Source organism: Mauremys reevesii, linkage group 15, assembly GCF_016161935.1.
Source record: "Mauremys reevesii isolate NIE-2019 linkage group 15, ASM1616193v1, whole genome shotgun sequence".
Classification (NCBI taxonomy): Eukaryota; Metazoa; Chordata; order Testudines; family Geoemydidae; genus Mauremys; species Mauremys reevesii.
Genome location: NC_052637.1, coordinates 14,947,153 through 14,962,381, shown reverse-complemented (window position 1 = coordinate 14,962,381; position 15,229 = coordinate 14,947,153). Strand labels below are relative to the sequence as shown.

Sequence of the window (15,229 nt, the reverse complement as noted above, 5' to 3'; positions counted from 1 at the left end):
AACTGTTTTTTTTCTTTTTTCATTATCTTTAATAAAAGATTGAAAGGATCTGTTATGGTGCATTTGCCATGGTGCTAAGCAGGCTGAGGTCTCTGTGTACCAAATCCAAGCCCATTTTAACTGTTTAATGTTGAACAGTGACCGGGTCATGTTAACACCTTTGACTCTTTGGGCCCCTATGGGTACATCCACACCGCAATAAAAGACTTGCAGCAGTAAGTCTCAGAGTCTGGGTCAACTGAAAGTGTAGTCATACCCTATGTTACAGCTACATTTATACAACACTCTTATTCCAAGAGACAATTGCATTGTTCCTATTTATCCAATGCACTGCAGAGGTGGGCTAACACACAAACAAGGCATTCTTACTCTGAAATTAGTGTCCACATATGGATTTATTCTGGAATAACCATTAACCTTAGCACAGGTGCAGCTCCAGGGAGCAAGCGCTAGTGCAGACGGGCTGCCAGCTACTGCTGGCATTTTAACCTCAATGATGTTTGACCCTGCTTGGAGCTAGTGCAAACTAGAGCTATGGGGAGAATCCCTTCCCAACTCCAGGCATTGCACACCAGGGTGGGCTAACCCTGCCAGTCACTGCATGTCTGATTTTGTTTGTTTCTTCTGTGCCCAGACCCAGCTACGATGATGGGGAAGGTTCCCTCGTTCTCCTGGGGCTCCATGGTGAGCTCTGCTCTGCCCGGCTACGTCGCTCTCTGCCTCACTCTACAGGTTCACAGGCTGGTGTCAGGTAGGAGCTCCGGCCTCCTCGCTGGGTTTGCTGCCTGTTCTCACAGAGCTCTGCTGCCCTGCAGCTCCTCACACATACAGAGAGAAGGGACCATGTCACCCCTTCCAGGGTCACCCCCACTGGACACCCCCACAGCTCAGGGCACACCCAGAATATCCCTCCTCCTAACGCTGTCTGGTGGATTCCTGCCAGCCAAACCCCTGGGTGAAACCTGCCATTGACTTCAGTGGGGCCTGGATTTCTCCCTGGATTTGGTGTTTCCACTTCCCTTATGGTCCTTGCTTTAATCTAGCACCAGCCTCCTCTCTGCCCCTTCCTGCTAGTGTGGGAGTGTCCCCCTCCCACCCCATCTCCTCCTGCCACCTGGCACATTCACTGACAATAACCTTCATTGACACAGAGCCATGGTTACCGGGGGGTTCATCTGCCCTTCGAGAGCATTGAATTCAGCAAACGCAAACTGCTGAAAACCAGGACATACGGAGATAAAGCACATGCCAACACAACCTTAACTCTGCCTCCTCCCCAGAGCTTGCACTAGCCACTGGGAATTACCTGCCTGCATCCGGCTGCAGTCACTGTGTTAGGTGTAGCTGGACTGAATGGTGGAGACATTAGCTGGAGCAGCTTGGTGGAGCTGTTGCTGTGATGTGAGGTGATCTGGGTCAGAGCTCCCCCAGGCATGTGAGGAAAGGAGAGAGGTGCATGTCTACCTTGAGGGATCTAGTATCCCCCATTTCAGCACTGAGCTGTGTAGTTGTGTCAGTAGTAGGGCTCAGGGGTCTGTTTCCCCATCATCGTAGCTGGGTCTGTGTGTTCAGTGATGGGTAAGCGAACATATAGTGCCAGTATAGAGGTATATAAAATCATGAGTGATGTGGAGAAAGTGGATAAGGAAAAGTTATTTACTTATTCCCATAATACAAGAACTAGGGGTCACCAAATGAAATTAATAGGCAGCAGGTTTAAAACAAATAAAAGGAAGTTCTTCCTCACGCAGCGCACAGTCAACTTGTGGAACTCCTTACCTGAGGAGGTTGTGAAGGCTGGGACTATAACAGAGTTTAAAAGAGAACTGGATAAATTTATGGTGGTGAAGTCCATAAATGGCTATTAGCCAGGATGGGTAAGGAACGGTGTCCCTAGCCTCTGTTCGTCAGAGGATGGAGATGGATGGCAGGAGAGAGATCACTTGATCATTGCCTGTTAGGTTCACTCCCTCTGGGGCACCTGGCATTGGCCACTGTCGGTAGACAGGATACTGGGCTAGATGGACCTTTGGTTTGACCCGGTACGGCCGTTCTTATGTTCTTATGTTCTTAGATGGAATCCTGGGAGTGAGGGTGAAGGGGCTTTTAAAGTGTGGGGCTGTTCCTGAGCAGTAGCTCAGTGTAGAACAGGGTCAGTAGCTCCTGTTCAGAGCAGGACCCCTAAAAACAAGTTTTCCCTTAGCAAGGAGAAGGCGTTTGACTCTGTGCTACAGTTGTCATATGCCCTTATCCCTGAGTGATGTGCACTATCTGCACAGGCAGAGTGCGGGTCTGTGTGCAGTGGGTGTATTGCAAGGATTGGCAATCTTTGGCATGCAGCTCGCCAGGGTAAGCCCCCTGGTGGGCTGGGCTGGTTTGTTTATCTGCCGCGTCCGCAGGTTCGGCCAATCATGGCTCCCACTGGCCGTGCTTCACCGCTTCAGGCCAATGGGGGTGTGGGAAGCGGCGCAGGCCGAGGGATGTGCTGGCTGTTGCTTCCCGCTGCCCCCATTGGCCTGGAGCGGCAAACTGAGGCCAGTGGGAGCAGCAATCAGCCAAACCTGCGGATGCGGCAGGTAAACAAACTAGCCCAGCCTGCCAGGGTGCTTACCCTGGTGAGCCGTGTGCCAAAGGTTGCTGATCCCTGGTGTATTGGATCATCTCTCAGAGAGGGTAGAGTTAAGGTTGCTTTGGCCTGTACTTTAACTTTTCATTTGCTGGTGTTCAGAGCCCTGAGTTTTGCTGAACTGTTTTCTGGAAGGACCTGAGATACCTCTGGGAACCTTAATTCTGCATTAGCAAAGATTTTTGTCAGTGTCTTTCCTACTTTCTGGAACAGAAAGAGGACTCCTTGTAGTAGACATTAATGGTCATTTAGGCAGTTGTAGTTCTCACTTAGATTTGCAGTTGATACATGACTGTGGCTAAATAATAACACAAAGCCTTAACCTTTATATAGTGCTTTTCATCAGTAGAGTTCTAGGAACTTTATTCATTATACCCATTTTAAAATGGGGAAACTGAGGCATAGAGCAGTGACGAGAGTTGCCCAAGATCACCCAGCAGGCCAGTGGTCTCTCCACTAGGCCACACGGTTGCTATGTCGTTCCTCAGCACTCCTCGCCCTGCCTGTGCATTTTGTTACAGTGCAATGGGGATAATGGGATTATGCTTTGAAGGGTTTACAGTGTGTAGTTGCTAACAGGGCTGGTGCGAGAAATCTGAGACACAGCCCATGTCCCAGCATCTCAACAGTTCCTTGGTTCTTACAGTGACTGTAAGTGTGAGAGAAAACAGCTGAGTCTGACTCCTTCTCCACCCCATGCCCCACCATCCTTCACAACATGTAGCCCCTCTTCCCCCACAACATTCCAGCTCTCCCTCCCCTTCCCTCACCATGAAGCCATTAGTTAGCACTGTCAAAGCCTTTAATATGTAAGATGTTGCTCCTTGCTGTCTCCAGATGGGGTAGACATACCTGCACTAGCTCTGATCAAACTGTTGTGCTAAAAATGGCAGAGTAGCCACAGTGGCATAAGCAGCCTCCCTGAATATGTACCAAGGGCCCTGGGCAGGATCATACCTGGAGAGCTAGCCCATCCACCCGCTCACATCACCATGGCTACACTTTCTCATGCTACCTCAATCAAAGCTAGTGGGTGCATGTCTCCCCACACTGGAAATTACAGCTCCAGCTCCAGCTGTAGACCTCCCTATCCAGTGTTACCAGCTCGCAGAACTTTATCACAAGTCTCATGACATTTGATGTGTTTCTTAAAGCCACAGCTCCTGGAAGCCTGTGATTAGGTGAGAATCTCAGCTTTCATTTTGTTATAAAGGAAGTTTCTGTCCCTTGTGGTTACAGATAAATGCTTGGAAATGTGACCCAAGACAACTTTAAAGGTTCAGAAATCAGAAGGCAAAGAACAACCCCAATTTTATGATTTTTTCAAAAATCTCTTTATTTTTAAGCCAATCTCATGATTTGGGTGGGGGGCCTGACTTGGCAATACGCATCCTGCTGCACTCACATTCCTGTGTGTCTTGGTTCCTCTCCACTTTAATTTTCTTTTTCCCCTGACTCATTTCACAGCACAGTTCACAGTGACTGGACCTGACCATCCAGTCACTGCCTCCCTAGGTGGGGAGGCCGTCCTGCCCTGCCACCTCTCACCTAGGATGAGTGCTGAGAACATGGAGGTGAGATGGTTACGATCTCAGTACTCTGAAGTCGTGCACTTGTACCGTGATGGGCAGGATCAGTACGGAGAGCAGATGCCGGAATATCAAGGAAGAACTGAGCTCTTGAGAGACGACATCGCCAATGGGAGAGTTTCTCTGAGAATACGTGATATCCGACCCTCCGACGATGGGCCGTATAAGTGTTTTTTTCAGTCCAGTGTCTTTTATGAAGATGCTTTATTGGAATTGCAGGTGGCAGGTCAGTGACTTCTTCTGATACTTTGATGTCTTCAAAAGGGTAATTAGGGGTCATTGTGAGATGACACCTGATTTGTTTCACAGTGGGGCAGTAACTCTACTCTGGTTTAAGGTTTCTTCTAGTTCACTGTTTAACAGCTGTTTTGTCTAAGGGCTCTAAAATCCACACACATACTCAGATTGTTTTGAAAATTGCCCTGACACATTGGAGTCTGGGACAGGATTAGTGGGCTAAATTTGAGGTCATTAGAGCAAGGAATTAATGAGATACACAAACACCCCTAACAAGTTAGGTGATATTGGCATGTTGTGGTTACTACAGATTTTTTGTGCACACCTGGGGCCAGACAATGGCTGATCCTCCCCATGCTGATGTCACCTGCTCGGATTGATTCTCGTCTTGTGTCTGGCACCCACAGGGTAACAGTGGTTGATACACAGAGTCCTGTAGCCCAGCACCTGGTATAAGAATGGGAGAATTGAGGAATTCTCCTACCCCCCAGGACAGGGGAAAGCAGGAGACCTGACACCTGAAGGTGCTGCCAGAGAGACCAGCAAGGCACATGTGTAGCTAGGTCTGTAACAAGGACATGAGGTTTAGGTCAGATGCAGTGAACACCAGACAGCTGACAGTCCCCATGGCAAGAAGACACCTCTGTGCACTTCTATTGACACAGCCTACAGACCTCAGCACTGAAATGACACATGTAATGATCCCTCAAGGTACATGCACCTCTCCTTACATCACAGTGACAGCTTTGCCAGCCTGCTTGAATTAATCCCTTCCCCAGTCACTACAGCGACTCCAAACACAGTCTCCGTCACGCCTGTGTATTATGGAACCACCCTCACTGAACTGTTCCCAGCACTTATTGCCAGCCCAGGAGGCAGAGTTAAGGTTGCAGGGCTGGGGTGATGTGTGCCTTTACTTTGTATGTCTTGGGTTTCAGGAGTTTAAGTTTAGCTGCTCTCTGGAAATGCACAAAGCCCTGCTGGGCAGCCTTACTTCTGCATTGGCAAGTAGTTTGTGGGCACTAATATGTAACTATAGACCCCTTGTGGCTGAGATGGAGTCTGCTCTGCAGAGCGGCTCCAGCCAAGAACAGGCACGAACTGGAGCGCAGCAGGGTAACTCCTTCCACTCCAGGAAACAGGGTTAACTGAGACTCCTCACAAATCTAGACACAATCTTATCATGACATCCACATAGCAAATACTTTACAAACAGCACCAACAAAATTAGCATCAAAGATACAGATTTCTTCAGTACCAAATGGTTCACAGGCCACACACCCTGTGCATTTAAAACATACGTTGCTGATTTGGCATTAATGCCACCACATTGCTCTGAGTTGAAGCAGCAGCAAGCACCCAGCTCATCCAAAAAGCTGGTATCCGTCTCTTCATGATTATCTTCTTGATGCAGTCAGTTAAAGCAGGCCTGTGAGTATCAGCACCAGGGCCAGATCCAGCTTTTTTGCTGCCCCAAGCAGCAAAGCGGAAAATAAATAAAGCCCCGATTGGTGGCACTTTGGTGGCAGCTGTACCATGCTGCTTCATTCTTTGGCAGCAATTCGGCAGCGGATCCTTCGCTCCAAAAGGCACTGAGGGACCCGCCACCAAGTTGCTGCCGAAGACCCGGACGTGCCGCCCCTTTCCATTGGCTGCCCCAAGCATCTGCTTCCTTCGCTGGTGCCTGGAACCGGCCCTGATCAGCACTCAGGGCAGAGTTCTTCACCTCCCCTCTGGGTCTAACTAAAGACTTTGGCACTTTTTTTCTTTATATTGGGAGTGGAATTGGCCCCTGCTCTTAGGGAGAACCTACTGAGCATACTGCAAGAGTTGATAAACGTTTTCCTTTGTTCACCCGTGTTACCTGCACACTCTAGGACACTCCACCCTTACCCAATTCCTAGGTCTCAGGGAGTGCTCTTCTGTGGGTTTGCAGGGTCTTTTACCAGTGAAAGACCCTTACACAGTAATATCCTTATCCTCTATTTATTAACAATTACCGAGCAGAATACAGATGCTAAGCATGCAGTGCTATGCTCACCAATCCTGATCAGGCAGGCGGACTTTCCCTGTTGGCCAGGCAAGGTCAGTCTCATCTAGCTTCTGGTTGATGCCCATCACAGTCATGAAGAAGATTCATACCAGCTCTGATCTTAGGCTGTGTCTTACAGGTGAGTTTTTCTTCTTCTTCCTCTTCTTCTGCTGGTCTCCTTGGACTCCAGGTTACATAGTGAAGCTTGAGTCCTGATTAGCTTAACCAATCATTTTACTAAAATATTACAAACTAATTCTTTGACCAATCCTAACATATCCTGAAACAATTCTTTAACCAATCATACCCCACCACCTTAGTTCATTTAAATCTTGCAAAATTAGTTATGTAATAGACAGAAACAACCAAAGAACCAGACAGAAACCAGACAGATAAACAATAGAGCAGTGGGGACAATAAAGGCAAAACAATAACGAAGTAGAGGTTTCACACCCACAACTATTGATAAGTGATTCCTTGCCAGACAGAATGGCATCAGGCAAAGTTTTCTTTAAACATCTTAAGAGATTCCTGGTTTATCTAGTGATGGTGGGATCTATTAGGACAGGATCTCCTTCTTAACAGACCAATAGTACATTGTTTTAATGTAATTTAGATGGAATGTGAGGATGGGACTTTCTGCTTTCAGGGGGGAAGCATAGCTCAGTGTTTTGAGCATTGGCCTGCTAAACCCAGGGTTGTGAGTTCAATCCTTGAGGGAGCTACCTAGGGATCTGGGGCAAAAATTGGTCCTGCTAGTAAAGACAGGGGGCTGGACTCAATGACCTTTCAAGGTCCCTTCCAGTTCTAGGAGATTGGTATATTTCCAATTATAATTAATAATTCTTGGCTCATGGCTGCTGCTCTCCTAATGTGGCTGGAGGAAAAGGCCTCAGACCCTACACCTGCCAGTCCCTGACTAACTGGAATTGGTGAACTGTTTAAAAGGAACAGCCACAGAAGCCCAGGGGATGGGATGGTTACATATAATTTCCACCATAGGCCCCTTAACCTCAGTTCTTGTCTGTGGTGCTTGGGCATTTCCCCTGAGTCTGTTGGACCAAAGCCTTGTGAGTCACACCCCTGCTGGGAGAGGAGTCCATAGCCTGTGCGCTTCTGGGCAAGAATCCCATGGGGAAGGCTCCAGACACCCATCCCTTCTCTGTGTCTCCTGGGAGGTTGTTTCCCTCTCTAGGCTGGTCTGTGTGAAATTTCCAAACTCCCTGAGGGCCTCTCCGCACTGACACTGCAATAATTAAATCTCTTTGAATTCACACCTGTTTAAGGTACAAGACACTTGCTTCAGATTAAGAGAAGTTTATTTCAGTTTAGCTTGTCAGTACTAAAAAAACCCAAGTGTGATCTAGTGTGGGAGGCGTGACAACCCATTTCCTTCTATCTAGTGTTTGTGTTTCTATTTTGCTGAGTGTATTTCCTGGCTTTCGCAGGTACCAGTTTTCTGCTATCCACTTCTGCATTCTGGAAGGGTACTAGGCCCTGCCAACACAACCCAAACTCCCCTATTACAAGGGTTTTTTTATTTGTGAATTAATTTAAGGCTTGTCTACACATACTTGTGCACTGCTTTCAATGTACGAGTGCAAACCTCTATGAGGACACTTAAATGGGTTTGGAAATGGCTTATATTGCTTTAGCTTGAGTCAATTCCTTCTTGATTTAAGCGTGTCCACACAGGGATTTGCACTGGATTAACTAAACCAGTTTAACTAAACTGGAGCAAGTTTGTGCATAGAAAAGCCCTGACATTAACATTTATTTTACTGAATATCAAATAAGAATCTGGCCAGATCAACTGATGATCCACACTTATGAACTCTCATTCAATTATTAGTTTAATGAGAAATGGCTTTTGATAACAGTGCAATAAAACGTTTGGCTTGTTACTGGGCACTGTAGGATTATCACAAGTTCATTTTTTTCTTCTGTAGGTTTGGGCTCTGATCCTGACATCTCTGTGGAGGGACATCAGGACAGAGGGATCCGTGTGGTGTGTCGATCATCTGGATGGAACTCACAGCCCGAGGCTCAGTGGAGAGATCTCCAGGGGCAGATCTTACCATCGGCCTCTGAAAACATTGCCCAAGAGGCCAATGGCCTGTTTCAAACAGAGATTGTCATTGTTATAACAGAAGAGTCCAACCAGAAAGTGTCCTGCTGTGTCAGGAATCCCCAACTCGACCAGGGGAGAGAGTCAGCGATTTCCCTAGCAGGTCAGCGCCCGTCCGTGCCACACATGGATAGAAAGAAACACAGCAGATATGGGTGGAAATTATTTATCATTGTATCTCCTATTTATTGGCCTGAACCTTCAAGGTGCTGAGCATGTCTTGGAAAGTCCTGAGCAACCTCAGTTCTCTTGGGAGATGTCTACACTGCAGTTAGACACCTGTTGGTGCCCTGTGCAATGTAGATGTTTGAGCTTGGGCTGGAGACCGGGCTTTAGGACCCTCTAAGGTGGGGGAGTCTCAGAGCTCAGGCTTTAGCCTCAGCCTGAACACCTACACTACAATTAAACAGCCCCTTACTCCAAGCCCTGTGAGCCTGAATCATTTAGCATGGGTCAGCTGCAGGTGACTAATTGCCATGTAGACCAGGGGTCTCAAATACATGGAGCTATTTCCTGCGGCCCACCATAGTCGCCGACTCCCCCCACTCTGCCCCAGTGCGCCACGTCCCCACTCCTCTGCCTACCTCCCAGCGCTTCCTGGCACCAAACAGCTGTTTGGCAGCGCTTGGGACTTTCCAGGAGGGATTGGGGAGGAGCAGGGACATGGCGCGCTCAGGGGAGGAGGTAGAGAAGAGCCGGGGCTGGGGCAGGGGCAGGGATTTGGGGAAGGCACTGGAATAGGGGCAGGGGCAGGGAAGGGGAGTATGAGCTGTATGCTATTCTGGTTTATGCATCATCAACAGAACTTTTGACTATGAATCTAATCCAACCCCCATTTAAATCAATGACATTCTTTCCATTGATTTCAATGGGAGTTAGACAAGACCCTAAATTCCCAGTGCAGAATATAGTATTGGTGAAGAAGTGTAAGCAAGAAGGAACACCGCTGGACTGAAATTACAAGGTACATTTGCAGACCTGTGTGAAGGGTTCCACTCACCGCAGGAGCACCGCCTTGTGGGTACCCCACCCTTTTAGGCCTCTTGTAAGAATCCCTAATCCAGGACAGAACCAGAGGGTTTACTCTCCTCCTGACCTCCTCCTTGTCTCTAGCCAACTCCCTTTCCCTCTAGGGAGTGTTGCAGACCTACGCCCTGCAGCCTCCTTCCTGCTGTCACTTCCTGGCTTTATCATCCTAGCCCAGGTCTTCCCCCTGCTGGGTTTCATCTTCCATTAGTTCTTATCAATCCCTGGCTTCCCTCCAGCTGCAACATATAAGGTTAATTGGCCCTTTCTGGCCCACATTTACCCACCCAGGGCTTGTGTGGGATGGACACATGCTGACAGAAATTTTTTTTAACTCATACAACTAACAAATTAATGCTGCCAGCAAGTGGCCAAAAATGAAATGACTGTCAAAATGAGCATTGACTTTTCGCATTACAGTTTAATAAAGTTAATACATTGACTTTTAATAGCATACTATATTACTTGCATTTTTTACTATACTTCTGTATCGTTGTATGAAAAGGTTTCAGTGATGAGGCCCTCAGGTCAATGTATCAGTCCTCATGTGGCCCTCGTGGTGATTTGAGTTTGAGATCCCTGGTGTAGACGTACCCTTCAACTCCAGTAGGAGCTGAGGGTGTTTAGCACCTTGCAAGCTGGGACACCATTGGCCAGATTTTCATAACAGCTCAGTACCCAGCAATCATCCTTCTTCTCAGTAGGGTAGGGAACACTCCTTTCTCCTTGTGCTGTACTGAGGACTGTGTTAGAATTGCAAGCTGTCACTTTAAGAGTTGGGGGTTTCCAGGTCCTGTTTGCAGGCTAGAGGGCTCTGTAGCAAAGCATGTGAGCAGAATCAGGGTTTGTCTACAGGAACAGTTAGTTCGTGGCAATCTGGGGTGTAAATCTGCCTCATGCTAGCCTGCCACACACTAACTGTCTGTGTGGACCCTGCTACATGCACTAACGATTCCATAGTGCGCTTTGATCTGCCTCACTTTGAAATGGGAACAGATCAAAGTGCACCAGGGAACTTTTAGTGCAGTGCAGCAAAGTGCACTCAGCCAGTTAGGGCATAGCAGACGAGTGTGAGGTGTATATACATCCCAGCCTGACGTGCACTAACTGTGCCTATAGACGAGCCACCATAAAGCAAGGTGGGGTGAGTTGTGCCCGCTGCCTTAGGGAACAGCCCCCCCTCTCTTTTTTGGGTTCTTGTGTCTTAGGGTTCTGGATTCTAAGACATAAAGTTGTGTTATGCTGCAACCTTCCGGCAGGAGTATTTATGTTTGTATCTAACGTCTTTGTGTGCTGTGATCATCACAGTTCTCAGTGGGGGTGGGGAAGGGAATTCTCCTCTGTTCTCAGTGAGAGCTGAGTATTTATGAAAGTATGGGTAATAAAGTCCTTTTTCCTGAACAGCAGAAGACAGCCCTGGATATGGTCTGTGCATCACTACTTAGATTACATCTGAAAATACCAGCAATAAAAGTTGAGGCCCAAAATAGGCAGAAACAAATTAGGAAAAATAGTTGTGATTTTATGTATTATCTACCAAATAACTTGGTGATTACTGAATGAATATTTCATCACTGTAATAGTAAGAAAGTTTTATTTGTAAAGCACCATTCATCTGAAGTCTCATCGTGCTACAATGTTGGTTACTCTATGATATGCACAGTATTACCTGATTGGTGTATTCACAGCACTCACACGGAGAGTTACAAACAAAACATAAATAATGTTCCCAAAAGGCTGCAATGTAGCACTGCTTTATTTCTAAGAACCCAGAACTCTAACATGCCACAGTCAAATACAGAGAGAGACAAAGCAGGCTGCTCCTTAACGTTGTAGGCGGGCTCTTTGCAGACTGACTACAGAGGACCCAGATGCCTGCTCCCTACAGAGCCCCCTACCCTGCAAGCAGGACCAGGAATCCCCTCAAGATTTCAAGTGTCAGCTTGTAATTTTTACACAGTTTTCAAAACTCCACACTAATCATTTAGCAAAGAACCCTCTAGTCAGCCATTGCTCCAAGGCCCAGGGAAGAGGATTCTGCAGGAATTTTTACTCTGAATCTATAGGCTCAAGTTTTGTTTTTATTAAAATCCTGCATTACCGTATTTTGATCCAGACACTCTCATGTAGCTGAGCCCCTGGGAGCACAGGATAGTTGGGGGGTCAGAAAGCTGATCACAACTCTCTGATTCTGAGGGCCAGTCTGCACTGGCTGCAGCCTTGGGATCACTTACAGCAGCCTAGGGAATGCTTGAATTTATGCCAGGAGGGGATAGGTGTAGCATAATAGAGCTGCACCCTACCCCATCCCTATCCGCAACACACCCTCTCCCATTAATTAACCATGTTCAGTAACCAGGCTAAAGCTTGGGCTTCCATTGACTTAATAATAAAACACAGAGGAGCCACATCTCCCTGTGTATTTCCCTGTGAGATTCTTTTAACTAGTCACAGTGTCATCATTGTCGCGGTGTCCTGCCTTCATTCTCCATGTGTTTGCTCCCTAGTCAATGGCACTTTCTCTTGCAGAGCTGTTTTTCCCGAAGGTCAATCCCTGGATGGTGGCTCTGGGGGTGATCCTGCCTCTCCTGGCTGTTCTCCCTGCCCTGGCCAGCTACTGCTTCTGGAGGCAACGCAGAGCAAAAGGTGATGTAATGAGAGGGGTGAGGGGAACATGGTGAGAGACAGACAGCGATTTAAAACCAAACCAAAAGTAAAGAGACAGGGATTAAGGGGCTTTGATTCAGCGTTCGGAGGAGTTTCAGGCAGTGGGAGCTGGGCTTAGGGTGAAGAGGGAGCTGAAGAAATTATGATCATGTTTGAACCAAGAATTGTCAAGTGGTTTCAGCCCTTCAGATATCATTCTGGGATCCAGAGTGAATGTGACGCTGAACTGTTCCCTGGGAATCCATTCGGCTCTGTTTGAAACAGCATGTGGGGCTCACTGAGCTGGGCTGAGAGCACCGACATACGGAACTTGGCGGCTGGCAAGAAAAACAGAACACAAAGTAGAAGAGAGGGGTTTGTTAGGGCTTAGTTCTGCCCCCCAGTCTGTGCTTGTGAGTAGGAGCTGTGGATGGACAAAGCAGTGGCTGTGCAAATGGAAAGGTTAGCACTTATCTACATTCAGATTTGCTCTGCCTGAGATCCAAATATTTTATTACAACTAATGTTTGAAATCAAATTCAGGTTACACAGGTTTAAAGAAAAGGCACTGTACATCTGGGGTCAAGCTTGGGTTATGAAAAATTAAAAGTCTTGGTTACAAAGCTGACGAGATACATAGGATACATAACAAGCATTGTCCCAGATTAAGATGTGTGAGTTTTTAAGTGGTAGGGAATAAGTGTTCTTGGGTACGCCACCCATAGAGTGTATAGAGTCAGAGTCAGTAGCAGTAAAGTGGATTGGTACATGAGTGGAGTTTGTCCATTGGTGTCTTGTGGGTCTTCTATAGACAGATACAGTCTGTCAGGGAAGGAATTGGGTTATTTCCCTGCCTGTCTCCCTTGTTGGCGGTCTTGTTCATGCATCCTGGTATTATCGGTGTCCTGTGATGTGTTCAGTGTATATGTCCCTGGACCATCTGATGGCGTTGGACACCATGAGCTGCCTCATTAGCCAGGTGTAGAGCCGACGAACCCCGCATGCTGTCAGCACTGGCTCATTGTTGGGGTCCCACTTGCCCAGGGCTCTGACAATCAGGGCATGGATCTGGACCTCGTAGCCCTGGGCTCTCAGAGTGTCAGTCAGTGGGGTACATAGGGCAATGGATTCTGTATTGCAGTAGAAGTTCTCAGCTGTAGTTTTTTCTCCAGTTGCAAAGGGCAGAACTGCCCTTCAGTGATCTGTATGTTATAGAGATGCTGGAATTTTCACAGCTGCCTAAGGGGTCTGAATGCCCAATTTTTTGTTTAAATTAATGGATGCTGAGTGTGCAAACTCCCAAGGCAGCTGTAAAAGTCCCACCCAGAGATTTTCTCACCTGAAGGGCTGTGAAAATGATGTAGAAATGTACCAGTGTCGGAAGACTTTGGAAGGGGAAATGTCTGTTCCAATCATTTCCCAGTGGGGACGGAAGCAGGTAATTCAGAGAAGCAGAGAGGAACTGTACTTTGTACGTGTGAAAGCTGGAACTGGGTGCTGCACCTTTAGAACTGTCACCTGCACACTCTGTCAGCACCAGGTGTGACTGGTTTAGTTAGTGGCTTTAATTAACAGATGCTTTATGTGGGTTGAGTGTACACTTAGATGACAGGGATACACTCATTTTGAGTTGAATGTAAAAGTCATGTATATGCCCAGAGAGAGAGAGAGAGAACTCTGTTGGGCTCATGTTGAAGCATTAAACAACCAGAACAATTAACTGTCACTGCCTTGTTCACTGGCCTTTCCGAGAATTCTTTGCACCAGCTGCCCTGGTGAGCTGTGGCTCGGATGCTGTAATAACACAAACACACTCAGGACTTGCACAGCTGGTCTGAGATGCTGCTCACACTGGGCACAAGATGGTCTCACTCGGGCTGTTCTCAGCAGTGACTGACAGAAATGATGCTACCTCCATTTCCTGCAGTGTTGTTACCCCAGGGCTGACACATCAAGGGGACGAGCTCCCAGTGGGAAAGAGCTCATCTTAGAGATGATGCCTGTAGGGGCCCATCCACACCTCCCTCCCTGGCTCCTGACCTGAGCACCCAGCTAAAGAAAGGTCTCTCCACCCTGTTCTTAGCTGGGACACTCCCCATCTCCCCAGGCCCTAGGGGGAGCTGTTCCCATGTATCACTAGGACCAGGGGTCAGGAGTTGGCCTAGAATGTACCCGATCAGACTCCATCCCTTTCCCAGCCCAGGTCAGTGCCCCATTCCCATCGCTCACTTCCATCCTCCATCCCCCAGTCAGGAACTGGGGCGGGTGGGGAGCTGGGGCTGTTCAGAGGATGGGCCAGAGGGTAGCAGACAAGGAACTGGAAGGGGGAAAAAAAGGGACCTTCTCCTCCCCACCCCACCTCCCGGCAACAGCCAGATTAGACAGGAGAGTGACAGGGCCCAGGCAGTGGGGATGCTGGCTGCAGGGATGTTGAGACAGATCTGTCTTTGTGTCCTGTTTGTCAGTCTGTCTGCCTCACTTTCATAGTTAGTTACAGCACAATTACGTTAATAGCAGGAACTGCGCCTTAAATGTGATGGTGAAATCTCACCTCTCGCCCTTTTCTCCCTCTAGAAACTCTGCGATCGGATAAGGAGAGCGAGAAAGGTCAGTGTCTGGGCCCATAACATTAGTTGGCAGTAGAGTTATCCCCAAAAACCCAACAGGGTGAAATCCGGCTATTATTAATTATTAATTAATAATTGGAACAATTTATTAAGGGTCATGGGCGGTGGGTGGAGGCACCCTTTGGGGAAGCTAGCCCCAACTCCACTTCTTTCACCCGTGGCCCCCTCACCTGCAGCCAGAGCCCCGAGACCCCCGTCCCTCCCCCACACTTGGAGGAGCCCCAAGTGCCCCCTCCCTCGGCTGGAGGAGCCCCATAGAATCATAGAATATCAGGGTTGGAAGGGACCTCAGGAGGTCATCTAGTCCAACCCCCTGCT

At 47.9% G+C, this 15,229-nt stretch overlaps 1 protein-coding gene across 1 annotated transcript in view; it reads left to right on the top strand.

Annotated features, from left to right (window-relative positions):
• The window catches only part of LOC120383015 (butyrophilin subfamily 1 member A1-like), a 48,340-nt gene that overhangs the window by 13,302 nt on the left and 19,809 nt on the right, over positions 1-15,229 (top strand). The window contains exons 2-6 of the mRNA XM_039500611.1: positions 635-751; positions 4,094-4,441; positions 8,434-8,715; positions 12,168-12,284; positions 14,859-14,891. Of these exons, the coding sequence (XP_039356545.1) occupies positions 646-751; positions 4,094-4,441; positions 8,434-8,715; positions 12,168-12,284; positions 14,859-14,891 (886 nt within the window). The 5' untranslated portion in view covers positions 635-645. The remainder of the gene's footprint in view (positions 1-634; positions 752-4,093; positions 4,442-8,433; positions 8,716-12,167; positions 12,285-14,858; positions 14,892-15,229) is intronic.